The 27,777-nt window shown below is 42.7% G+C and overlaps 2 protein-coding genes across 7 annotated transcripts in view; both read right to left on the bottom strand.

Moving 5' to 3' along the window:
• Nck1 (NCK adaptor protein 1) overlaps positions 1 to 2,558 on the bottom strand; it is a 54,104-nt gene extending 51,546 nt beyond the window's left edge. Inside the window, exon 1 of one of the 4 annotated variants that reach the window (XM_075964876.1) lies at positions 2,424 to 2,558. The gene's annotated coding sequence lies outside the window, so the exon portion shown is untranslated. Of the gene's footprint in view, positions 1 to 2,104; positions 2,286 to 2,370 lie in introns of those variants that run through there. The other 3 variants (XM_075964877.1, XM_075964878.1, XM_075964881.1) reach the window with 3 other exon arrangements.
• A 5,398-nt stretch (positions 2,559 to 7,956) lies between these two features.
• Positions 7,957 to 27,490, bottom strand: Slc35g2 (solute carrier family 35 member G2). Of its 3 annotated transcripts, XM_075964874.1 has the most exons (3): positions 27,167 to 27,343; positions 21,813 to 21,952; positions 7,957 to 10,226 (listed from the first exon to the last, which is right to left on the bottom strand). In XM_075964874.1, the coding sequence occupies exon 3, from the start codon at positions 10,209 to 10,211 to the stop codon at positions 8,973 to 8,975; it is 1,239 nt and encodes a 412-aa protein (XP_075820989.1). In that variant the 5' UTR covers positions 10,212 to 10,226; positions 21,813 to 21,952; positions 27,167 to 27,343; the 3' UTR covers positions 7,957 to 8,972. The 3 variants fall into 3 exon arrangements, with proteins under 3 accessions (XP_075820989.1, XP_075820988.1, XP_075820990.1); XM_075964873.1 differs by lacking the exon at positions 21,813 to 21,952 and having other exon boundaries at positions 27,167 to 27,490; XM_075964875.1 differs by lacking the exons at positions 21,813 to 21,952; positions 27,167 to 27,343 and adding an exon at positions 21,506 to 21,764.
• Between the last annotated feature and the right edge of the window lie 287 nt (positions 27,491 to 27,777).

The raw sequence follows: 27,777 nt of genomic DNA, 5'->3' as shown, positions 1-27,777 counted from the left end.
CTCAACATACATGCATACTCATCATTTTTAAATATTTTTTAATTCTACATAAAACCCTGGCTGGGTGGTGGAGATGACTCTCAAGGTAAAAGAACCTGCTGCAAGCCGGACAAGTGAGCTCCATTCAAGGGATCCATGTGGTGGCCTCAAAGAGCTGACTCCATTTGTGGGCCATAGGGACATGCACCCACACACACACGATAAACAAAAATGTGATAGCCAATGTTTTTAAAAAAACAATAAAACTTTGGATTGATGCTATGCCTTAGTGGTTTATGAGAAGCCCTGGGTCCGATCCCAAAACTGAAGGAAGGAAAAAGAGACAGTAGAGGAGAGGAGCAGGGAAGAAAGGGAAAAAATTAAGGAAGGAAAAAGGTAAAGTTTAACAGAATTTTACGTTGCTACTTTGGTAATTTGCAGAGATTATCTTCTTGGGATTGGACAGATGGCTCAGTGGTTCTGAGCTCCTGCAGAGGATCTAGGTTCAGTTCCCAGAATCCACAACACATGGTGTACGTCTATGTAGGCAAAACACTCAAACACATAAAATAAAAATACATCTTTAAAAGGCTGTGAAATCTAACGAAAGGTATTACTGATTCCTAAGCAGTGAAAAAATATGTTTAAAGTATTATTTTAAGATCAGCACAGGCAGAACATATTTGAGCAACCCAGGCAGAAAACCCAGTTAGAGCTAGTGAGCAGCTCAGAGACAGAAATTAAACAGTCTAAGAATATAAAGATAAGATTTTTTTTTTAAAGAAAATGACTGCAAAAATAGGTCAGCGTTAAGGTTTATGTTTGGGTTACTCAAAGTGTGTTACATAATGCATCAGCAAAGAAAGACAGGACATGGAATTGGTTCTGAAGAGAAGACTTCTAAGTTTTATTTCCAGGATAGGTTGAAGTGAAAATCATCCTGGCCTGTCAAATTGTCTTCAAACCATCTGATTTGTTAAATGTTCAGTAATGTCAAGTGTTTCCTTCTATTTTACTTATCAGTGAAATAACCACTTAATTTTTTTGGCACAGAAAACACGCAATTTTTTTCCGTATTACCAGGTTAATTAATTTTTTCCAAGTTTTTCTGAGAAGGCATTTATAACAATAACCACATCGAAATATGAACTCTGGAAGAAAGTTCTCAAAATATGGACACTAGCAGCATAAATTATCACTGAGTGTTTAATAAACCATTATATTAGTGTGTCAACTATTTACACGGCTCTGTAAGCACTAGAAAAATCTCAACAAAAAAAATGCCTGAGGGGAAGGCAAATCTTTTAAAACTTAATACTCATACATACAGCTGAGATCTGAACACTATGCACACTTACAGATATTCTAGCCAATTCCCACACATCAATTTGTCTCCAGAAAGCACAAAATGTGGACACGATATAAAAAGTACTACTCAACCAACCAATGCATATGCCTTGACTTATTATCAAGATGTAAATAGAATTTCTATTTAAAAACGAGACTGAAAATTACCTAGCAAAACTTTCTTCTTGGACTATTTCTCTATTGATTTTGTGACCTAACTAAAGGCTGAAAGCAAACAACGGATTTTCAGGTGCTTAAGAAATCGTTAAGGCTGATCATACAGCTACCAAACTTAAGCTTCTGAAAATGAACACTTCTTGCAAAACTTTACCCGTTTTGACTGGTCACTGACCTTGCTCCCCACCCCAAGATGGGGTCCAGAAAGTTTTCTTCACCTCATTCTTCCCTAACTCCTAAGAATTCTTACCTAACTAACATAAGTGGGAGAATTTTCTTTGGGTGACTTCAGCTCGACTCGACATTAACGGAACGACGATGTTACGGTCCTCAACCATGAACAAAAACCCAGCTTCACCAGCTGTTAACATTAAACCGAACTCGAGGGAAAACCCGTGCGAAACGGTACACGACCGATCCAGCAAGCTGGTTTTCCTGGACCTCCCCCCAGCTCGGAAGCCCCCCGGTCACCCCCATCTCTCCTGCTCCGGAGCGGTAGGGGGAGGGGAGGGCGCGCCCCGAGGATGCCCCCCCCCCGACCGGCTTCCTCCCGCTGGCGGCTGGAGGTGAGAGCGCCCTTCCTGCCGGCCCGCGTCCCTACCTTCCCGGCCCCAGACAGACACAACCACCGACCGCGAAGCGGCTTTCTGAGAAGCGCGCCGCACACTTGCCCGCTCGCCTCCCCAAGCGGCGCTCCCAGCTCAGGCGAAGAGGCCGCGGGGCCGCGGGGTCACCGGGGTGCACGGCGGACACCCGAGCTCCACCGAGCCGCCTCCCCGCCCCCTCCGCTCCGCCGCCGGCAGACGGCGCCCCCGGGCTAACTTCGCCGGGGAAGAGGAAGCGCCGAGACTAACAGAGCGGACTGACCGGGAGGCCGAGAGGACCGTGCATGTGTCCGCACGCAGGCGGGGCCGCCTCACCTTCCCTCCGCCGAGCCCGCGGCTCCCGTCGCCTGAGGTCTGCACCGGGACGCCACCGCGGCTTCCCGGAGGCCGTTACCGCACGAGGCCTGCGCTGCGCCGACGCGAAGCTCTCAGGGAGAGGCGGGGCGAGAGCAACCGGTGGGCGGGCCGGTATGGGCAGGAAACCCGCTCCGCGCCCAATCGGATAGGCTCCATCGCCTGCAGAGCCCGCCCCTGACGCCACAGCGGAATGCGCCACTCCGGGATTGGCCGAGCTGGCCTGTCAATCCGGCTCGGCGCTTGAGTGGTCTGTGAGCCGAGACTGCGCGGCGCTCATCTAGAAGAAGGTGTGCAGCGCTGGGCCTGTCGGCCGCGGGGTTCTTCCCCCAGCATCCTCCGAGGGGGCTTACTTTCCGCCTCTCTCAGCGCTGCTGAAACCTGTCATTACGATCGCTCATTAAGGTTGGCCCCGAGTTCATCCCAGACTGCGCTGGTTCCTGCATCTGAAGGGGTCGCCCAGCTGCAGAGTCTTAGGGACAGGGGGCGACAAAGAAAAACAAGCCCGGGAGAAAAATGTAAGATGTTTGTTAATTAAAACCACGAGCAAAAAAAAAAAAAGCTGTCCGAGGAACTTCCGAGTGCCCTGGCGCCTGGGCAACCTTCACTCCCGGCTTGCAGCCCTGCTGAAAAAGACAGTTACCTTTGCCCTTGGGCTGGGCATTGCCGTGGCGCAGCCCCAGCCATCTGCCAAGGTATCTGTTAATCAGTTTCTCTTTCCTAACAAGCCTTGCAGCCACCCAAAGTGCCTCACTGTTTCCCAACCACCTTTGTTTCTTAGCGTAGGTGTAGCGCCTCAAGAAACCCTGTAGGTTAGACAACTCGATTGAAACGTGTGTTTTTGCCTCCAGGGTAGCTACACCCATAACATATACTTAGATTGCAAAGTGTGTTAAATGAGGAACTGAGTCAGCGTTCATCCATCCCCACTCCGTGTCTACCACGTCATCGTCAATAACCAAGACATTAGTACATCTTCCTTTCACTTTTTAAGAAAAAAAATATTTTTTTCTGTGTGCAAGTGTTTTGCCTTCATGTGTATTTGTGTGCCATATGCGTGGCTGGTGCCCCTGGAGGCCAGAAGAGGGTATAGGATCTTCTGGAACGGGAGTTACAGGTGGTTTTGAACCGTGTATGGGTGCTGGGAATCAAACCCAGGTCCCCTAGAAGAACAGTAACCAGTGCCCTTGATCACTGAACCATTTCTCCCGCTCCTTCCTTGCATTGTAATACAGAGCCTACCTGTAAGTCCTAAAAATTCACTGTTCTGCATTTAACTTAATTGCATGTTGAAGGGTCCATGGGTTGGCCTGTCTTAGGTAAACTACAGATTACTTGTGGCCCCAACTTAGCCTGAGTTTAGTTGAGAAAAGTAGATCATAAAACTGGGCAAAAGATACTCTACCTACATTCTAGTGATAGTTTCAAAAGTAAGTAATGCAAAGTATACTTTAAAAACATACAAAGGCAGGGCAGTGGCGGTGCCTGCTTTTAATGCCAGCACTCAGGAGGCAGAGGCAGGCATATCTCTGTGATTGCGAGGCTAGCCTGGTCTACAGCGTGAGTTCCAGGACAGCCAGAACTGTTACAAAGACAAACCCTGTCTCAAAAAACAAAAACAAGAAAAAACAAAAATAAAACATACAGACCACCACATCTTTTATCTCAGCACTTGAGAGGCAGAGGCAGGTTCAAGTTCTGAGAGTTCAAGGCCAGCCTGATCTATGTGGCAAATTCCAGGGCAGCCAGGGCTACACAGAGCAAGTCTCTCAAGCAAACAAAAGCCATTCAGGCAGCTCATGGCCATTAACTCCAAAGGAAGAGATTTGGGGTGATAAAGGAAATATGAACCCTCCATATCTTAAGGCATTTCCCAGGGAGCTATTGACAACTTATAGTTAGAATGACGCAGTTTAGTGTACCAATCAGACAGGAATGTTTAGGGGGAAGAAAGTCCTACCTATCTGATAGCAAGAAGTCACCATGGGCTTTATATTGTCATGTAGAAATTAGCAGGACCTACTAAATTTAATTTCTGGATCCAGTATGGTTATGCTATTATGGGAAAGAATGCACTTTTTATGGTAGCTCCTACATTAGGTACCAGATATCTTAAGAGTCCATACCAGTGTCAGGCATTGAGATTTAAGCCAACCTGTATTTTTAATATGCCAAACACATCAACAGTTGTATCTAGGGACAGAGAGGCATTAAGCCACAGTGAGGGGGAAAATGTGTAGTAAGACTATTGAGGCAAAAGGAAGGGTTTGGGGTGACATAAAGACATTAAGCAATATCGATGGGGCAGACGGTGGCTAGAATTGAAGCAATGTGTTGTGAAAGCTGAGGACCTTACAGTTTCTCCCATGAGGAATGAGAAGTCACTAGAGAGTTGTTGCATGTGTTTTCAGTACTGTAGCAATCATCCTGATGTTTTCTGGCCTTCATTGCTTCTTCTGAGGAGCAAGCTGCAATTCATTTTTTTAAAAACTTTCTTTTGTGAGTTGAGTGTTTTGCTTGCATGTTTGTTAAGTGCACTGTGTGCCTGCAGTTCCCTCAGTGACCAGAAGGGGGCATCCGATCCCCTGGATCTGGACTAAGGGTTGTAAGCTGCCTTAGGGGTGCTAGGAACCCAACCTGGGTTCTCTGAAAGAGCAACAAGTGTTCTTAATGGAGGAATCATATCTCCAACCCCAAGTTGTAATTCTTGGAATCTTTTATTTATTAACTGTGGTAGTTTGAATGTAGTTGGCCCCCATAATCTCATAGAGAGTTTCACTATTAAGGAGGTGTGGCCTTGTTGGAGCAAGTGTGTCACTGAGGAGCAGGCTTTGATGTTTCCTATGCTCAGGTTACTTCCCAGTGTCTCAGTTGACTTCCTCTCAGCTCCAGCACCACATCTGCCTGCATGCCTCCATGATGATAATGGGCTGACCCTCAAGTGAGCCACCTCAATTAAATGTTTTCTTTATGAGAGTCGCTGTGGTCATGGTGTCTCTTTGCAACAACAGAAATCCTAGCTAAGACATTAGCATTTAGTGTGTGTGTGTGTGTGTGTGTGTGTGTGTGTGTGTGTACACACGCATGTGTAGAGTTGGTTCTCTCATTCGACCACGTGGGTTCCAGGGATCCTACTTGGGTCATTAGGATTCGTGGCAAGAGCCCTGCTTCACTGAGCCATCTCACTGTAGCCCTTGCTGTTTCTCTGTGTGGTATGTCTTTTTATTAGGGTTCTATAATTCCATCTTCATCAGCAAAGGTGCACTGTTAAGTCGCACTGTTCCCAGGTGTCTCTTTCCGTTTATCCTGCCAGGCATTCATCTAGTTCCCCAGATTTCTGAGTCACTGGTACTTATTTTCCACCTCGGATCAAATTTGAAAACATTCCGGTTGATATTTCCTCAAAACTTTCCCACCTGATTTTCTGCCCTCCTCTTCTGAGGCAGCAGTAACATTTATGCTGCCCTTCTCCGTGCAGGCTCTGTTCTCTCCGTGCCACTCCCCACCACCGGCCTCCACGTCCACTTCCTGTGCTTTCATTTCTGCGTGTGTGCTTGCATCCGTGAGCATCCACTGCAGGCTGCACCCGAGTCCGCTGGAGTCTGCTGTATGCCGCCCAAGCACTTCATCACCAGGCTATCTGCCCAGCCCTTTGAACTTTTTAAGATTTGTGTGTAGGATCTTGCTAAATTGCCTAAGCTGTGCTCAAATTTAGGAGCACTCTGCCTTCGCTTCCTAAGAAGCTAAGATTATAGGTTTATACCTCCATGCCTGCTTAGGTTACATAATGTCTATTGGGAACTAACGTCTAGTAAGACCTGAAAAATCTAAATGTCAACATTCCCCCAAAGCTAGGCATCTTATTAGTGCCTTTGGATTTGTTTGAAGATGATTTGGACCCTTCACTGAGGAAAACAGAAATCACAAGATATCACAATGGAGAAGATTTAGATTGTGGGTTAATGGACTGGAAAAACTGAAACCAGGTTTGGTGCCTCATGCCTGTCATCCCATCATTGGAGAGGCAGATGCAGGAAGTCACCCCAAGTTCAAAGCCATCCGGGGGTATAGAGAGAGATCCTGTCTCAAATAAATCCCTCCAAAAAAGGTCAGGGATGGAGGGCCAGTGGTGACACTGAACACTGAGGTAACCCAAAAGACATTGTGCTTCATGGATCAGCTGCCACCGTTAGGGCTAGGAAAAGGGAGAATCAGGTTTGGACTATAGGATTTCAGAAGCACACACAGAGACATGCCCCAGCTGGGATATAGTTCAGACGTCTAGGAAGAGACTGTGCAGCTGGCCCTTCTACTGCTCAAAGGGAATGATGTTGTGGGCAGGAGTGATGCTACAGGAAGAAATGATGTCAAAAGTAACTTAAGGATAACATTAATTCCTGCTGACTGCTGGGGTAAAGCAGCACATACACTAAAGGCCAATAGAAAGAGGAAAAATCCCTTCTTCTGCCTTCTAATCTTTCTCTAGTAACTTTTTGCTGTCTTATTTATTTACTTATTTGAAGGACTGGGGTTAAATCTACAACACCTTGCTACTTAATAGGTAAGTGCTATGCCACCAAGCTATAGTCCCAGTAGCTGCTCCCCCTTTTTGAAAACAAGTCTGTCTAAGTTGCCAAAGCTGACCTTGAACTTATGATCCACCTGCCTCAGCCTCCCAAGTAGCTAGAATTACAGGCGTTGCTAGCAGGTTCAGCCCCTTGGTAATGTCCTTTGTAGGCAAACCCAGTGTGAGAGACACTAGCTAGCACCATGAAAATGAAATGTCCAGGGTCTGAGCCTTAGCATCACATAGGAAAGTATAGATGGGTGGGTTGGGAGCTAAGAGACAGAACCTCACTAATCAGTATCACATCAACATGTACTTGTGCAGAATTAATAATGGCCCAAATTAAACTCAAATTAATGATATCTTGTATTCTTTTACAGACCTAGAGGCCCTTTTATGGAGTCTCAGGAAACCATGTCAATTTTCTGCTATAACATGGTTAGTGCTAATGTGTTAAAAAACAATTTAGTTTTAATTGCTCTTTATTCTTGAGAATTTCATACATGTATACAATAAAATATGATCATACCCAACCTCATTTCCCTCCTCTAACTCTCCCCATACGCCCATATGCCCCTCATCATGTCCCCCTCCCAACTAATGACTTTTTTTCTTGAGACAGAGTTTCTCTGTGTAGCCCTGGCAATCCTGGAAATGACTTTTTTTTTTAACCCATTAAATTCAATCCAATCAGTGCTGTCCATATGTAGTGAGGGACGGCACTGAAACACAATAATATACCAATAGGAACAAAAATGATTCCCCTTCCCCCAGCAGGTCTCAACCACCAATAACATAGCAAGGCACGGGTCATGGAAAGTCCCTCTCCATCTATGCTGCAATTGTGGCTGGCTTCATCTTGTGCAGCTCTTGCACAAGAAACCACATCTACTTTGGTTCCTCAATGCAAAAGACATGTTGCTGGGCTTGTCTTTTTTTTTTTTTTGAGTGTGGCATGTCTGCTTTACTTACATACTTACCATAGAATCATAAACAGGAGCAGAATTCATTATACCCTCCACTCATTCCCTATATATTGCCTAATGTGGCCTACTATAAGACAAACTTTCCAGCTCCTGAAAATCCACCTTTTCTTTACTCCCCTTACTTATCTCAACTCTAGGCCTTTAGATTTTTAGTGGAAAGATGGACTTTAGCTAGGGGTCCAACATTTTATCCTATGTGTAATTTTCATGAATGATTATTTTTGAATATCTAAGGATGCTTGCTGCACGTATGTAGAACATTAAGAATAAACTTTGTTCAGCTGGGCAATGGTGGTGCATGACTCTAATCTCAGCACTCAGGAGGCAAAGGCAGGAGGATCTCTGCGAGTTTGAGACCAGCCTGGTCTACAGAGAGAGTTTCGGAACAGCCAAGGCTAAACAGAGAAACCCTGTCTTAAAAAAAAATGAATAAACATTTCTCCCCAGGCTTAGTGGCTCACGCCTTTAATACCAACACTCGAGAGACAGAGGCAGACAAGTCTCTGTGAGTTCAAGACCAGTCTGATCTACATAGCAAATTCCAGGACAGCCAGGACTTCACAGAAAGACCCTTTCTCAAAGCAAAACAAAAACATTTTTCAAGTTTTAGAAGTTTATAACCTAAAATAAATTATAAAATTAAAAAAGAAGTTTATAACCTCAAAAATTCAATTGGAGACTCCTAGTCTTGTGTCTTTGGTGATGGAGAATGGTACCCTTCTACCACAATTACTTTCATTAATAATTATAAATACACAAAGTTCAAGACATATTTCATCTATTTAATATTTATGCTTTAATATATTGGTCTGGAATATCTTCCTGCGTCTGCATAATTATTTATACTATATAGCACTCTATCAATTATATAACATAAAAGACATCTACAGGTAAATATTAAAAGGACAATGTACACGTTAATAACTAGACATTAATAAGATAATAATAACTAGGTGTTCATTTAATGGGAGAGTCCAGTATTTCCTGATAATCTTCCCTCCTTACATTCCTCCAGTACAGTTTATAGCCAGCAAGGACGAATACACTAATCATAATGATCACCCCTCCAAAAACATCATAAACACTAGGAAATATGTGTAGCACTAGAAGCTGTAAGACCATAGCTACCACAATCTCCAGATGCTGTACTGTGCTGACCAAAGCTGGGTGGAATTTGTCTAAGGCATAATAAACTCCTAAGAATGCTACAGTAGAACAGATACATATAGCAATGAGATAGCTCCATGTCTCTCCATCTAAAGGGATAATAGGTTCTTGAAGGACAAACATAGTAGATACTCCCCAGATTGTCCCAGTCCAACCAAAGGTGAACAGTGCAGTCCACATGCTGATCTTCTCCCTGATGGATCTGTACACTATCATCGAAAGGGCAGTGGTCAGTCCGGCCATCACCGTCATAGTGTACCCAAAGGCTTCTTTCCAGGCGTTTAGCAAAGAGTTGTCTTCGTCAACGATGTTGGGGATCATGACGAGACAAACCCCTAAGATACTGCAAACCACGGTAGCCATGTCAACATAAGCCATTTTCTCATCCACAAGTAGAAACGCTAGAACGGCACTGAAGACTGTGGTTGTGGCTCTCCACATCGTGGTCCCGTTGCTGGGAGGAACTATTGAAAAGGAGGTGTAAGCACAGGTGATGGAAATCACATTGCATACACCGTAAATGAAAAGTCGTAGTCTGTATCCGCTGGGGCCAAAAGGAGCTTCCTGGTAATAACACACAACTAACACCGATAAGACCTGCAACACAGAACGGATAAAGATCAGTTCTAGAGATGGAACTTTGGAGCGGTCAGACACGAGCCGAGTGATGAGAGCCACACATCCATGAGCCAGGGCAGAGCCAAACAGCACTAGCCACATTTTTCGGGACTGAAAAATGTTTTTTTCTGCAAAGCTCTGGAATTGTGCCATCCCACTGCCTCCTGAGTCGCCTGTTAGTGGAGGCTGAGGGTCCATGGTTCCAAACAAAGTTCTTCCTTTTCTCTTCATCTCACTCAGCAGACTTCTCTTCGGATTCTCCTCCATGAATCTGCCATAGTCTTCATTGATTTCTTCATACCCGTCTTCTCCAGGTTGGGGATAATGAGAGGTATATTTCACCATAACTGTGTTGGGATGGATTTTCACCCGTTTTTTAACTGGATATTTTTTGGATGGAGAATTATCCATTTCTTCAGATAAATTCTATTTAAGGAAATAAAAAGAAAAAAAATACATGTTTATTGCATTGAAAACCACATTGCTATTATACACACACACACACACACACATTAATTCAGTGATGGAAGGTAGATATTATAACAAAATTCTGGAGAGAAAACAGTAGGAAGATTTGACCTGGTGTATGCACTATCACATATGTGAAGCCCAGTGGGCTTTTCCACCCTCCTATGGCCCCTACTGTAAACCTGTCCCAATGTCTCACTGTATTTGTTCTTATTTAGCTCTTTTGTTTGTTTTGGTTAATTGGGCTTTTTTAGCCCATGCTGGCCTTGAACACTTGAGCTTCCTGTCCCCAACTCCCAACTGCTAGGATTAGAGACATACACCATAGGTGCAACTAGTCTTTCAGCTTTATACCTCATTCATACATGACACACTGATATTTTCCCATCTTTTCATTTTTACCCATCTTTAAAAAAACACAAAAATAAAAAGCAACATCAATCACACCTTGCCTTTTTAATGTGTCCATTTGTCTATGTTCTAAGTTGTAAATACATAAATCCAAAATATTTTAAAGATCTTTTAAAAAATTTGTGTGTGTGTGTGTGTGCGTGCGCGCACGCACATAGGTATGCAGATATCCTCACAGGCCAGAAAAGGGAGTTGAATTTTCTGGAAATAGATTGCAGATTCTTGTGAGCCACCCCACATGGGTGCTGGGAACTAAACTAAAAGAGCAGGAAGTGCTTTTAACCACTGTGCCTCTCATCAGTCCCCAAAATTATTCTACATAATTCTATATAATAACAGGATCTAAAACGAGTGATACATATCTATAATTCCAGCACTTGGTATTATGATACACTGTGGTTAGGGAAATATTAAGCATCCTTCAAAGTAAGGATTAAAGAAATACTGAATATAAAGAATTTTCCACAGAAGTATATGCAGTAAACTTTCAATAAATGTTAGCAGTAGTTTTGGCTATTTTTACCTATAATTATCCTATGAAACACTGGGTATCTTTGACAGTGTTTTCTTTCTCACTGTCTGCCTTCCTATCTTTCTTTGAACAATTTCCTTTTTCTTTTCAGTGATTCTGTTCTTCTGCACTAAGAGAGGATCTGGCATTATCATCTGTGACCAGACATGTGGAACGTACTGAAGTTGTCCACCCTAAAGGGGAAGAGACAACAGAGAAAAGGGGAATTTTTTCTTTGCTCATGACTTCCCAAATCCTTGCCTAAGCTCATCAATTCAGGACTTAAACCATGACCCCAGAATCAAATCCACTTCTATTCTTTTGAAGTCGTCTGGATAGCTGTTCTGTTTACCCCCTTTTCTTCTGGAAGTCTTCTTCAGCTGGAAGAAGTCATGGAAAAATATCACCCATGCCTCCAGACGCTCCAGACCTAACCAGCCTTCTCCTGCGGTGTCGCTGGCAGACCGAGCTCAAGAAATTCGACTGTTCTTTATTCCTCACTTCTTTCCATTTTCTTTTTAAAAATCGTGGCTTTAGAATGAATGACCTCAAACTCAGTCACAGTCTCAAAGGCGCTGTCTTCCCAGCTCCCTCACTTCTGTGCTGATCTCGCAGTCCTTCCAGATCCCTGCGCTGGCAACCAAGGAGCACTCTGGATTCTCCTTCCCACCATCACACTCCAAACTGACTCTTTCTTACAATTTTTGTATTCAAAATGTTTCTTGGAGTTTTCTTTCTCTAATTCCACATTAATGTTATTATTTTAGAAGAAGCCACTGTGGGTTCCAGACTATAGCATTCCCCTGGCATCCTGTCTGGTTCCCTTGAGTTCCAGCCCTCCTCTAAATCCCACGGGCGTTATCTTGTTGTTACATGTTGTCTTTAAAAGATTCAGAACAAAAACTTTCCTCCAAGTTTTCCTCATCCAAGAACCAAGAGTTCTCTACAGATCTCCTTTCTCCACTATCAACATCAGCTAACTCAGGGCACCCTGTATTCCCAACACTTAGGAGGTAGAGGCAGGAAGACAGGAAGTAAAGGCCATCCTCAGCTACATAGTGAGTGGGTTTGAGACTAGCCTGGGCCACATGAGATTCAACTCCTTTGCTAGGCTTAGTGTGGGCCTGGTCTGTACTTAGCCTCTTGGCATCCACACTTTGCTCCACAAATTGTTTGGTGTCCCCCGACCTTGTACCGAGTGTGTAAAAAATCGTTTCCCGAGCTTTTATTCCAAACTAGTTTCTCCTCTGCTCCAACGTTCTAAATACTGATTGTCTGTTAGGAGCTAATTCAAATTCTGTCTTTAGGAGCAAGCCTTCTTTGACTTCTCCAGACACTTCTTCATCTAAACAATTGCAGCACTTTAATTTAATTTGTATAATGTAATCATGTTGCTTCCTGCATGGCTCAGCTCTGGAGTTTTATGTTGCTAGTTACTGTATCCAATTTAACTATGTCAATTCTCCTTTCCTTGATGGCCAGTAATTATCTTAATGAAATTTTACATTCCATCACTTCCCATTTGCTGCTATTATTAAAATTTTACCTTATGCCCATCCAAAGCTTTGCCCTTACTGCTACAGGAGAAATATACAGCTCCAGGGACATGATCAGGGAGGAAGAGTAGCTTGCTGTTTTATTCTTTATATTCTCTCCTTTTGGGGACTGTAGAAGGGTTTATCAGCCCATCGAGATGGCCAAGGCTCAGTGACCAAGGGCACACTCCAAACAGAATGATGATCTGAATTCAGTCCCTGGAACTCACATGGTAGAAAAAGAACTGTTTGCCCTCTGACTTCTACATACATGCCATGGCACATGTGTGCCTATGCATATACCCACACACCATAAGTAAATATTTTAAAAATTGTAGCCCTGCAGTGGTGGCGCACACTTTAATCCCAGAGGCAGAGGCAGGTAGATCTCTGTGAGTTCAAGGCCAGCCTGATCTCCATAGTGAATTCCAAGACAACTAAGGCTGTTACACAGAGAAACCCTGTCTCAAAAAAAAATGTTTTTAATATTGTAAAGAAAGGTTTAGGGGGCTGGAGAGATGGCTCAGCGGTTAAGAGCACTGATTGCTCTTCCAGAGGACCCGGGTTCAGTTCCCAGCACCCACATGGCAGCTCACAACTGTCTGAAGATCCAGTTCCAGGGGATCTGACACCTTCACACCAGTGCAATAAAATAAATAAACAATAAGAAATATTTTTTTTAAAAAAAGAAAGGTTTATCTTATTTGCTTTGTCTCTATCTTTTGGACTGCAGCTTCTCTAGTGTACTGGCACAGGAAGGAAAATGGAAGGGCTACAGGTCACACACTGACTCCTCTTGTGTAATAGCCTTTTCATGTACAAACTAGGCCAAGCTGAACTACAGACCTCACTTATTTGATCAAACACAAATCTAAGTGTTGTCATGAATGGATTTCATAGATGTGATTAAAACCCCCTAAACCAGGTGTTGTATAAGCCTATAATCCCAGCACTTGAGAGATGGAGGCAGGAACATCAGGAGTTCAGGACCAGCCTCAGATACACAGGGTATTCAAGGCCAGCCCAGGCTACACGAGACCTCGTCTCAAAAAAGAAAAGAAAAAAAAATTCCAAATCAGTTGAATTTAACTCAATTAAAAGATTACATAATTTCATGGAGTTGGGGCTAACCTAATTAGGAGGATGTCTAAGAGATGCTTAATCATTTTATAATTTCAAAGATCCAAATATTTGATGCCCCGAAAGTTCCAACCTGCCCATGCACTACTTTTCCTTTGCTCCTCAGATTGTGTTCGTGAGTTTCCAGCTTGCTCTAATCTCCCCTCCCTGGTCACCTATCTGCAGACTTCAGACTAGCTATCAAGCTTCATGTTAGCATGAGTCACTGTCTTACAGTAAATGCCTTGGTGGTCCTGAATTTCACACTCTGATCCTTTGAATTGCTTCTGTCTGTATCTTTGTTTCTTTGTTAAATATCCTTTAGGTTGCAGGTGTACATTTTCTCAGGTCAGTTCCAAAGGTCCTCAATACACAGATCTTTGCTACGGAAGACTTTCTGTTCTGTGGAGCTTACAGTTTACCAATTTCTGATGTTTGGTCTTCTTGCCTAGTACTGTTGTAATAGGAGCTGCGGGCTGCGTCCCCGGCACCCGGCAACCCACACGGCTAGCTTTACCTGAAATAATTACACGGAAACTGTATTCTTTTAAACACTGCTTGACCCATTAGTTTCAGTTTCTTATTGGCTAGCTCTAACATATTGATCTAACCCATTTCTATTAATCTGTGTAGCCCACGAGCTGGCTTACCAGGAATGATCTTAACCTGCGTCTGCCTGGAGTGGGAGAATCATGGCGACCCCTTGACTCAGCTTCTTTCTCCCAGCATTCTGTTCTGTTTACTCCGCCTACCTAAGGGTTGGCCTATCAAATGGGTCTAGGCAGTTTCTTTATTAATAAGAAATCACTCCCACATCATAGTACCTAGCTATCTTGGACAAAAACCAACTGCCCCCAAGAGACTCACATTTCCTTGCCATTCTAAACGGTCACTGAACCCATCACTGCTCACCCTTTCTTTCTGACTTCTTTCTCTGTGCTAAAAAAGCAAAGGGCAAATTAAAATGTTCTTTCTAGGCATACTTCCAACGGGTGAGTGAGTAAGTACACCTAAATTGAGATGCCATTGTTTTTTAAAGGCTCGGAGCCTCTGTTGCTCATACATCTTCATCAAGTATAATCCACCCCAAACCATTTCTTGGGAAAAAGGGAAGAAGAGAGGAAGGAGGAGAATAAGGAAGACAGAAATAAGTAAACAAAGAATGAAGGAAGGATAGAAGAAAGGAAGGAAGGAAGGAAGGAAGGAAGGAAGGAAGGAAGGAAGGAAAGAAAGAAGGAAGGAAGGAAGGAAAGAAAGAAGGAAGTGGTAGTGAAAATGAGCCTGGAGTGAATGACAAGATAAACGGGTTCACCGAGAAGTTGGAGGCAAGAATTTCTAATGCTTTAACCATCAAAAACTACTGACTTGAACCTTTTTCTATTTTCAAACTTGGGGCTAGAATAAGATATACCCCTTGAGTTGGCTTAAGATCAATAGATCCATAAATGTCAACATCTTGGAATTGGTTTTGTGAAATTGATAAAGTATTTCAAGATACTTGGAATTGTCACCTGAAAATTTACCAGAATTATGATGACACTTTATTAAATCTACATAAAAACAAGTGCTTAACTTCTTAGTACTATTTATACTATTCAGAAGTAAAGTTTTTCTATAGTTTAAGTTTTGAAGAGTAAAAAAGATTCAATTCACTAAAATATATTGTCTTTTCTTTTTCTTCTGAAGTAGGGGCTCATCTAGCCCAGGCTAGTCTTCTTGTGATAATCCTCCTTTCTGCCTCAGGTTCCTAAGAGCTAGGGTGTGTAATCAAGCCCAGCATAGGGTTTTGCTTCTCCGTAAGGGATTTGTCACTGCAGACACCACCTGCCTGCTGGGTGGTATAGGAAGTGCTCTGGCAATCCCGGCATCATCGCCAACTTTGTGAATGCAGGGCTGGAAGCCCAGGTGAATCCCAAATAGTAGATGGATGGCATTGTCCAACATGTCTCCCAGCAGGAGTGACCAAGAGGTAAGAGCCAAGTAGTAGAGGTGTATATGGGGACACTGCTAATATGCACCCCAGGTGTGATGGTTTGCTCAGTGTCCCTAGGGACATTTTCACTGCTGGTCAACTTCCTCAGAAATGCTCTCAGGGTTACATGTAGGGCCACCTGCATCTCCCACACCGTGTTCATGTCCTGGCAGACATATCTTCTATCTTGCTCTGGTTCCCAAGGGTTCATTCAGTCCATCAGGGCAGGGAGGATATGGTAGAGCAAGGCAGCCTGTATCCGGCTAATCATCCAGTCTGCCATCAACGTGGACAGGCTGCTATAAGAGAAGCCTGGCTCCTCACTACTCAGTGATGGCTAATGACCTAATGGACTGTAACAAGCCATGCATACCAGGGGTTCTGGGGTTTTGTTTTTTGTTTTGTCCCTTGAGACAGAGTCTCAGTATATAGCCCTAGCTGTCCTGGAACTCAATATGTAGACCAGCCTGTCCTGAAAGTCATAGAGATCCACTTGCCTCTGCCTCTAGAGGACTGAGATTAAAAGCATGAGCCACCACACCTGGCAATACTAGGTTTTTGAAAAAGTTTTCGTTTGTTTTATTTTTTTCCCTGTCTGTGTCAGTTTTCAAACAAGTAGACGGATTTGGCTTCTGTGACAGTGATGATGCCTGGTTTGGAACAGAGCAGTTCTGATGTGACACTTTAAAATCCATTCTGGCACACTAATGAGTGTGTTGCCTGGCAGCTAAGAACATTCTGGAATGCAAGATTTTCACCATTTATGTTATTAACCTTATTCATGGATTCTAGAGATCACACCTGGGCCTCATGCATGCCAAGCAAATGCTCTACCACTGAGCTACAGCCCCGATCCCAAGTTTGGTACCCTATGATCAGCACTCTCCCTTCCAGCAAAGGGTCTAACCTCGGAAAAGTAGTTATCAATTTATATAAACTATGCCATTCTCAGGTGACACATGCTTACCATCTAACACTTATTTTCCTCCTGCCTGAAAGAAAAACAAAATTAAGCAAAATCAATTTGCAGTGAAATCAGCACCTTTAAATTCATCCTGCTGGTGATTCTTAATGCTAAATGCTAGAAAGGAGGGCAAGAATAAAACCATCTTTTTCTCTTTGGTGGGAGAGGGGAGCGTAGCCCTGGCTGTCCTGAAACTTACTATGTAGACCAGGCTGGCCTCAAACTCAAAGAGATTCACCTGCCTCTGCCTCCTGAGTGCTGGGATTAAAGGTATGTATCACTCTGCCCATGTGAAATGGTATTTTTCTATTTTGGGATCTTTTTATATGTATCTGCATGGTTAAATCATTGATTTATTGCGTTGATTACATGCTGTTTTAGTGTAAAAGAAATTCTGGGTTGTTGATGTACTTCTCGGCTGCTTATTATTTAACTAAGTCTTATGAAAGGGTATCAAACATCCCAGCTGAGTTCAAAGAAGCTTTCCAACCATCTCAGATATGCAAGAATCTCCGACAGAAAAAGGAACACCCTAGCAGCGATAGTCTGCCCTTAGGTTTCTGAAACACTACCTGCACCACCTGCTCCCATGTCCTGTTCTTGCTGCTGTTTATGTGTGGGCACCAAGCCTGAATCTCCAAGGCGCATTCCAGGCCAATTTCTGGAAATGCCACAATGAATTAGTAACAAAATTTTACAAATTTGATCTGTTTAAATCATACCGAATTCTTCACATAACAGACTGATGTTACAATTAATAAAGTTACAATTCAGTTACATCTTTCCATACACTATATTTCAGTAAAATCCTAAAGATAAGACCATTAACAGCTGGTCATTAGATGTTCTCTTGTTTCAAACCAAACCATAAGTCACATTTTGAATTTAATTTTACAATACCTGGTAGGCAACACAGTACACATAGACATACTAAAATCACCACACTCCATTAATGTGAAATACACACACACACACACATACACTGCAAAGGTGAAGAGACTTATCAAGTCCATGTCATTGCCAAGGACTCTACATTAACAATGAGTGTTACGTAATTCTCATCAAAAGTTAGTTAACAATAGGTATCAAAATTTCATACGTGTGACAGATTCAACGCAATGCCTATCAAAATCCCAGCAAAATTCTTCAAAGACCTTGAAAGAACGGTACTCAACTTCATATGGAAAAACAAACAAACAAAAACAAAAAACAAGGATAGCCAAAAGAATGCTGTACAATAAAAGAACTTCTGGAGGCATCACAATCCCTGACTTCAAACTCTACTACAGAGCTACAGTACTGAAAACAGCCTGGTATTGGCATACAAATAGACAGGAGGACCCATAGAACCAAATAGAAGACCGGGATATCAATCCACACATCTTCGAATACCTGATCTTTGACAAGGAAGCAAAAAAATATCAAATGGAAAAAAGAAAGCATATTTAACAAGTGGTGCTGGCATTAGTGGACATCAATATGTAGAAGAATGAAAATAGATCCATATTTATCAACATGCACAAAACTCAAGTTCAAATGAATCAAAGACTTCAACATAAATCCAGCCACACTGACTCTTATAGAAGAGAAAGTGGAAAGTACACTTGAACACATTGGCACAGGGAACCACTTCCTAAATATCACCCCAGCAGCACAGACACTGAGAGAAACAAAAAATGGGACCTCTTGAAACTGAAAAGCTTCTGTAAAGCAAAGGACACAATCAACAAGACAAAACGACAGCCTACAGAATGGGAAAAGATCTTCACTAACCCCACATCAGACAGAGGTCTGATCTCCAAAATATACAATGAACTCAAGAAATTGGACACCAAAAAACACATAATCCAATAAAAAAAATGGAGTACAAACCTAAACAGAGAAATCTAAAATGGCTGAAAGACACTTAAGGAAATGTTCAACACCCTTAGTCACCAGAGAAATGCAAATCAAAACAACTCTGAGATTCTATCTTACTCCTGTAAGAATGGCCAAGATCAAAAACACTGATGACAACTTATGCTGGAGAGGTTGTGGGGAAGAGGGAACACTTCTGCATTGCTGGTGGGAATGCAAGCTGATACAACCCCTTTGGATGTTAGTGTGGCGATTTCTCAGAAAATTAGGAAACAACCTTTCTCATGACCCAGTAATACCATTTTTGGGTATATATCCAAAGGTTGTTCAATTGTGCCACAAGGACATGTGCTCAACTATGTTCATAGTAGCATTGTTTGTCATAGCCAGAACCTGGAAACAACCTAAATGTCCCTTGACTGAAGAATGGATAAGGAAAATGTGGTATATTTACACAATGGAGTACTACACAACAGAAAAAAAGAACGGCAGCTTGAATTTTGCAGGAAAATAGATGGAGCTAGAAAATTTTTGAGTGAGGTAACCCAGACACGGAAAGACAATTATCACATGTACTCACTCATAGGTGGTTTTTAAACATAAAGCAAAGAAAACCAGCCTACAAACCACAATCCCAGAGAACCTAGACAACAATGAGGACACTAAAAAATACTTACAAAGATCTAATATACATAGAAAGTAGAAAAAGTCAAGATCTCCTGAGTAAATTGTGAGCATGGGGACCTTGGGGGAGGGGAGAGGAGAGGCAGGGAGGGGAGCAGAGAAAAATGTAGAGCTCAATAAATATCGATAAATAAATAAAAAAACAAAAGCAAAAAACAATGTTTTTTTTATATGTGTGAATTCTCCCACCCACGCTATTTCCAATAATGGAACCTAAGGAGATCATCAGTAAGGGATATAAAATGCACACATAAGGGTAGTCACCATGGCTCTCTTTATATGATGGAGAGTTTATAAAAGTGTATTCATAGGATGGGATTGTAGTTCAGTGGAAAGAGTATTTGCCCAGCAGGTAGGATGCCATGGGTTTGATGCTTGGTACCATATAACCTAGACATGACAGCACTCTAAAGGTTGAGAGTGAAGTGCCATCCTTGACTACATAGAAAGTTTGAAGCCTGCCTGAGGTACATGAGATTCTGTGCCTCCACTAAAAAAAGGAAGAAAGAAAGAAAGAAAGAAAGGAAGGAAGGAAGGAGGGAGGGAGGGAGGGAGGGAGGGAGGGAGGGAAGGAAGGAAGGAAGGAAGGAAGGAAGGAAGGAAGGAAGGAAGGAAGAAAATCTAAAGAATACTCATGGGTAGGGGGTTCTATTTATATAGAATAATTAATGTGCATGTGTATACTAATTCATATGCATGCATATGTACTTACGAATTTTTAATTTTTCTATGTAAATATCTATTTAAAATCTAAAAAAGTTTAATCTACTTTCTAAAGAAGAAAAAACAAATCACAACTGTGTATTTTAGTCTGACGAGTCACCAAGAAGCCAAGCGTAGTTCTTGTCTATCTGTGCCATCTGTGCGCAGAAAGCTGTGGATAAATAGACCATTTTACAGGAAAATATGAATGGATGGTGTCTAGTGCTTAAACCCAAACAGAGGTAAATGACTACAAACCGAGGGAGATGCCTTTGTTACTGCCTTTGGAAGAATCCGGTGTATGCCTGTGTATATACTATGGTATTTTCATGACGAACTAAAAATATAACGTAGATTCCAAATGGCAGCAAAGAATATGCTATCATTCCCATTGGCTTTTCTTACATAAGTTACCACCCCATAAATCTTCATGCTAATGTGGGGAAATCTGACCTGAACAGATGGACCTCATGCTGTTCTCTAACGCATGCACAGATTTCTGAGCGTCTGGACCAGGAAATGGAGTCAGCACTGAAACAGAAGACAGTATCATCCATCTCCTAGGAATGCAATTTCAGAAGCTGCTCAGAGAAGCAATATTTCCCTCTTCAGAAATAGAGCAAGTGATATCTTTATGCCTCAATGCAATGTGTTCTTAACACAGCAGAGAAAGGGGATGGGAAGACGCTTCACGATGTAAAAGGTGCTTGCTACTGGCAAATCCAACTCAGAAAGACTTCACAATTTGTGTTATGACCTACACACACACATTTAAATAAAATGCTTTAAGAGCCAAGCATGGTGGTAGGTGAATGGTCCTTGAACCCTAACCATGTTTGGAGAATCCTCTCACAATGGTCCTCATTTGGCTGTCTCTACCCTCGATCCCCCTGTTTCTCGTGGAGTGTTGACTCACTGTCCAGATCTTCACTTGTACCTCTTAGCTCTTCCTCTTATTGCCCAAGAGCCTCTCTTCCTTGCGTTGGTGCAGTTTTATAAGTAGACATCCTTGGGCTTGAAGATCTAGTAAAGGACTCTAACAAGTAATTAGCACCTTTGAAATTTTAATTCCTTGGCCCACAGCTCTGTTTATTCGGTGCTGTGAAGAGGCTGGCAGGGCCATCAGGATTGAATCCTAAGAAGATTTGGGTCAAGTAGCTGATAAGGTCAGGAGATTGGTTCCATCAAAGGAGAAAGAGCAAATAAATATATCCAGAATAAGAGGAGCCAGATTCGCATCCTAAGAAAATACAAGGCCATTTGTTTAAAGCTTGAGACATTCAGGGGATAGAAACTCACTTGAAGAAGCTTTTGTCTAAATGATCTGTTCCTTCTCTGGGCTCTGAACACTGTCTTCTGGAATGTTCCTTAACATACTCTATCACTGTGAGTGGTGTGTATACAACATATTTATGACCTCTGACAAACTGTTGACCACTTCAAGGAAGGGTGATAGCTATCTTTTTTCTTGATATGTCATACCTCAAAACCAGAGTCACAAATGCTGATAGAACAGGCGCTCTCTGGCCTAGTTGGCTGTCTCTGAGGAAAGTCCCCGCTTCATTGTAGACCTTTAACCCTTGATCACATTAGCTGACGCAGAGGGCTGTCCATAGTTCTCCAGTCTGACTCTCGTGTCTCCTGACTCTTGAGGTAAAGGAACCCAAAAAACAGCAAGAGAGTCTGACAGTCGTCCTCCACCATTTTTAAAAGCCTCGCTCACTCTCCCTCCAGACCTTCACCCCTGTTTAGAACCAAGATAAAGTCAGTACATAATAGAAAAATGGACCAGCAAGTATTTTCTTTCGTTCCTCAGGTTCTTAAGGTGAAAAGTCCAGTAAAGCTGCGTAGTGATACTGCCGTGTGTTTTGCCACTGAGACGAGAAAGACGAGGTGTGCTGTGAGACTCCAGAAATTGTGTACTGTCTCCTGCAATGCAGTGTGAACATCAGCTTTTAGGAATTTAGCATGCGGAAACAGCACTATTACACACAGTAAGTTATATTAAGCTGCCAGTAATCTAAATGTATATAAAATGTTGTCTGAAACCTTAAAATAATGTTCTGATGAAAAAACATTTATATATGAAAAATAGAATCAGGGCACCTGACTACAATCTCAGCACCTAGGAGGTTGAACCAGGGAGCTAGAGAGGGCAAGGCCAGTCTGGCCACAGAGTCAAGACCTTCCCTCCAAAAGTCAACCAATCAACAACAACAACAAAGCAGAAAAATATATATTATGACCCTACTTATGTTTCATGTGTCTGACTGTTGCATTCATTCTTATCAATGTAATAATCTGAAAATATTCATTTCAAGCTCTCTGTGATGGTGCCTACAGAGCTGCACTGACTAGCAGAATTTCATTTTATAGCCTGATCTTATTTCTCCTAATCAGCTTTTTTTAAAAGATATCCTGTAAAAACCTGAGGTTTCTATCCCCAGGGCTGTTGAGGTGGTTCAGCAGACTCAGGAACTTGCACACCAAGCCGGACAACCTGAGGTCCATTTCCTGGGCTCACAGCAGGAGAGAGCCAACTCCTGCAAGTTGTCCCCTAACACAGGTGCTGTCCTCCCCCAATGAATAAGCAAATATTTAAAAAAATTATTATTCTCATTTGTCTATTTCAAAATGATTTTAAACCCTAGAAAGAAAATAATACAGAATAGTTTATCAATACTCAAATAATCATTCTTTTGTTTTGGACATTGTATCGATTCAAAGCAGAGGGTTGTCAAAGGACATTTGATGAACCTTCTGTGTGTACATTCTGATGCATGAGGAGCTCTCTTGTAAGAAATATACTGACATACATTCCCATTTTGACTAATCAGTGTACTTAGACACATTTTCTTGATGATAACAAAAAAATACTCTAAAGTATAGTTCTACATATGCATAGATGGATTAGAAATCAATACTCTTTAACTCCTTTTTGCTCTGTCACTCAAACCCAGGACTTGTATATATTAGAAACGTAAAATTATTTTTATTGTTTAATCTACAAAAGAATTTACAACTAGTAATGGACTGAATTTTAAAAGGAAATGAGAGAATAAATCTAATTTTTAAATTATCTTTTTGACAAATTTTCAATGAATCATTGGTTTGAAACTTCAAATGATGTGCCCATGAGAAGATATTTAGATATGAAGACCAATAGAAACAGGTGCATGCTTGTAATCTCACTATCTGAAAGACTGATGGGGATTACCTGTATCATAGAGAAATGCAAGGCTGACGTAATGCCGGAAAATATAATGAAGCATAATTAGTATACGCTGAGATGTCCCAGTCGATGAAGTGCTTGCTGAGCAAGCATGAAGACTTGTGTTCAGGTCCCAGCAACACATAAAAGCCCACCGTAGCACATATAATAACCCTAGTACTGAGGGGAAAGAGGGAAGACAGGTGGATTCCTGGAGCTCACTAGTCAGCCAGTCTAGCCAGTTGGTAGGCTCCAAGTTAAAGGAGAGACCCTGTTTCAAAAATAAGGCAAAAAAGCGACTTGAATAGAAATTTAAATATATATGTATATATATATATTGAAAATTTCTGTACAGAATATTATTAACAAAATTAAAAAGAAAAAATGTGATGGTACAGGCCTTCAATCCCAGGTGCTCAGGTAGCAGATCTCTTGCTTTCAAGGTCAGTGTAGTCTACAAAGGGAGGAGTTCTAGGTGAGCCAGGGCAGCATAGTGCGTAAGACTTTGTCTCAAAAGTACAACAAACAGAATCCAATAGTATACAAAGACCTTATATGAGTTAAAATAAATAAATAAACATGCCAATAGAAAAATAAAGATATGAGTTAGCAAGTCATAAAATGAGAAATACTGGTAATGAATAAATGACCAAATTTTCCTTTTTGTCTGTCTAATTAGAAAATACCTTTAGAAAATTTATAAAGCCTGATTTTGGTGAAAGGATGGGGGGGGGGCTCCTGGCTGTCCTGGAACTCTCTTTGTAGCCAAGACTGGCCTTGAACTCACAGAGATTCACCTGCCTGTGCTTCCTGAGTGCTGGGATTAAAGGCATGGGCCACTACCACTTGGCATATTTATCTACTTTTCAAGGCACAATTTGTGAATAGTGTTTGCCCAATAAATATTCCTTAAATGTGGTGCTTTTGTAGATGCTTAAGGGAGAAAAGAAAGGAAATAAATATTTGAACCAATTAATAAATCAAAAAACAAAAATATCCATCCTTTGAACCACAAATTTTACTTCTAGAATGTTGTTATAAGATTATAATGTAATTAGTTTGGCAGTGGTTGCACACATCTTTAATCCCAACACTCGGGAGGATTTCTTTGGGTTTGAGGCCAGCCTGATCGACAGGGCAAGTTCCAGGAGAGCCAAGGCTACAAGGAGAAACTCTGTCTCAAAAAACAACAAAACAAAACAAAAAAGATTGTAATTAAACAAGCGTGTGTTTGTTCAAAAATGTTATATCGAGTGGAACAAGTTAAGTATCCATTAATACATGAATGGATTTTTTAATGGAGTATATGTAAATACAAAGTAATAATATTAAGCCTTTAAAAAGAAATTCCATCACCTGGAAGAATACAAATGAAACTTGAGATATTATGCTAAATAAAAATAAGTCAATCACAAATACTGTGTGATCCCACTTACATGGAGTATATAAAATGGGCAAAGTCATAGAAAAGAGGAGAATGGTGCTTACCAAGGGGTGGGAGGGTAGTGAGAAATAGGGAGTTACTAATTTATATGCATGAAGTTTCAGTCAAATGAATGAATCCAGGAAGCACTGCACATTGTGTGTCTAGTCAGTACTCATGCACTATCATCAACTTAATGCATTTTAATCTTTGAGAAGATAGAATTCATGTACTTTACCATAACTTCCCCCCTTAGATTGATTGATTGATTTTTATAGTATATGTATGAATGTTTGCCTGTGTGGCTGTACGTGCTCCATGTGCATGCCCGGTGCCCTCTAAGGATGGAAGAGGGCATAGAGCATCTGGAATTGGAACTGCAGAGAGTTGTAAGATGCAGTACAGGTGCTGGGAATCAAACAAGTCGTCTGCAAGAAAGGCAAGCACTCTCCGCTGCCGAGACATCTCTCTCATTCCATGCTTACAATAATTTATTTTAAGGATGGTGCTAGGCCAGGCATGGTTGTGCATGCTTGTAATCTCACCTTTCGGGAGGTGAGGGCAGGAGGAGTAGGAACTTAAGGTCCTCTTTGTCTACATATCAAGTGATTAGTCCAACTGTGGCTATATAAAATCTGTCTAAAAGAAAAATATATGACATTTGCTGGGCTTGGTAGCACATATCCATAATCCTATCTAATCCCAGCAATTTGGAGTCTAAGGCAAAACAATTTTGCGTTAGTTAAAACACAACAAAGAATAGTCCATCTAAAGTGCATATGTGCTCATATAACAGCAAACCTGTTTTCAATTTTTTCTGATTTTATGCACTTTTTTATTACCTAAATTTTTTTAAATAATCATGCTTTCTTTTTCTTTTCTTTCTATTTATTTATTTATATTTTTTGTGGCACTGAGGAGCCCACATAAGGTCTCTTGCATGCTCTATGCTCCCAGTCCCTCTAGTACAGCATTCTTTGGAACTTAAATGTGTGTGAATACTTAGTTGCTTGGCCATGCACCAAATACTTCAATCTACAGGCACAGTGCCTTTGGGACAGATGATTATGAAAATTAATGGTGCAATAGAGTCCAGAAACTAAAGAGTTGTCAGAAAATAAGATGAATTACAAAAGATTCTGGGAAATGTGTGCCTTGTAGTTCATGGTGGCTCTGAAAAGAGACGAACATTGCGCTTGTGTGCATGTCCTCGTACACACATTCTACACACGCACGAGGTGTGTGCTTGCTCGCAGTACGCACTTTCGCTTAGGCAATCAAACAAGCTGTACATATGCTTTATCGCTTCCTCCAGGGTAAACCACATTTCCCTGCAGTGCTACTCTCAGGAGGTCAGGCTCAACCCATCTGCAAAGGGCTTCAGTGTCTGGCCGGCTCTGTCCTGTCCGCTTGCCTTGGCGATAGGTTATTTTGGGCAAAGGTGCAAAACAGGAAACTATGGCTGGCGTGCGCCCAGGAAATCCTAGAGGAGGGAATAAGGAGCTTCAGCACCACGGACACCGTCAACTCTGCTCAAAGTCCTTTCCGGGGAGAACAGCCTGCACACAGGGCCCCTCCAGACCCACTCCCTCACCATCCCCGCCTAGTGTGAGACTGTCCTGCACCCCTTAATCCTCACTGGGAGGGGAAGTTGCTCCAGTTCCTAGCGCCTGATGACAGCCTGGGCAGTGACGTGGATCTGCGCAGCGCCCCCAGCTGCCCCAGTATGAGTGTCCTTCCTGTCATTTCTCGCGACCCTTCTTCTCCCTCTAATAAACCAAATGAACACACGCTGCGTAAAATCCTAATCCCAGAACCAATTCCGTCAAGAAAACCCGCATTTTCTTTTCCGTGACTGGATGAGGCGGAACTGACTTCCCTGAACCTCCACCTCTACACTCGGCCACGGTCGGGCCCTTCCTCCTCGTTCCTCTCTCGAAACAAGATTTCTACAATCACGAAAATCTCAGTCCATCTACACTGGAGTTTAAGACTCTTAGACACAGGAAAGTGATGGAAAATCTAAAATCTCAGTCAGACTCCTAAAACCACCCAGCAATTTTTGAAAGTTGCCTTTGAAACCGTTTCTATGACGCCACAAGCACTCGCCGAGATAATGTGGGCTCCGGAGGGCCAGAGGAGGGACAACACCCCTGACCTTCATCATGCGGACTGGGGAAGGGCTCCCACAAGCAACGGTGTCAGGATCTGGGTGGGATGAGGCCGCTTGCTGACGCTGACTTTATCAAGCCGCTGTTCCCATTCTCCAGGACAGCAGTAGGGAGAAGTGAGCACTGGGTGGCCTTTCGGACGTCCCGCAGAGACGCGCGCCCCCACGGAGATCTGTCAAGTAGGCGGGTGCTTGACGCCAGCCTGCCTTTCCCCAAGTGAGGCTCTCTACCGGTGGGGAGATGGGCTCGCTGCGCGCCCTCTTCCCGGCGGGACCAACCCGCAAGCAGGCAGAGTCCTGCTCCGCCCGCTGCTGCCCACCCGCCGCCGAGTCGGTTACCTGCAAGTCACGGCAAAGCGGATGCTCCCGGGGCTCTAGCGGACTCTCCCCGAGCGGCGCTCCCGGTTTGGCCTCCCTAGCCAGCTGAGGCCACCGCACGCTCGGTGGGGACCACTGCAGCCTGGACTGCCAGGGGCGACCAGCAAGGAAAGGGGCGCCAGACGCGGGCACTGCGCCTGCGCTCTTTGCCGCCCCAACCCCCAATCCCGGCCTCCTCAGGAGTGGAAACCCGCTGGAGACCACCAGGATGCCTGCCTAGACCCAGGGACTGGCCCTCCCCGAGAGGCGTGAGATCCCCAGGCGATGGAAGCTGCCAACGCCCTTGAGGGTGAGGGATGGGGGGTGGGAAGACTTAGAAGCACTCCACTACCAGCCAGGGCGTCATAGTCTTCTGGGAAGGCAAAGGGAGGCAGTCTCCATTCATTTCTACCTGGTTGTAAGAACTAAAATTGATTCCTTGATATTTAAAAGATGTCCAGCATCTGTAAACCTCAGGACAGAAGACTTTGGGGGTATCCTTGAGTTCTTTTGGGCGTTTTACCAAGGATTCTGCAAGGTGGGGGAAAGTATTGACAGTACAAATGTTTATATACCTCAAGCCTCAATCTAAA

Source organism: Microtus pennsylvanicus, chromosome 3, assembly GCF_037038515.1.
Source record: "Microtus pennsylvanicus isolate mMicPen1 chromosome 3, mMicPen1.hap1, whole genome shotgun sequence".
Lineage (NCBI taxonomy): Eukaryota > Metazoa > Chordata > Mammalia > Rodentia > Cricetidae > Microtus > Microtus pennsylvanicus.
Note: the sequence above shows the minus strand (reverse complement) of the source record. Positions and strands in the feature narration are given on the sequence as shown.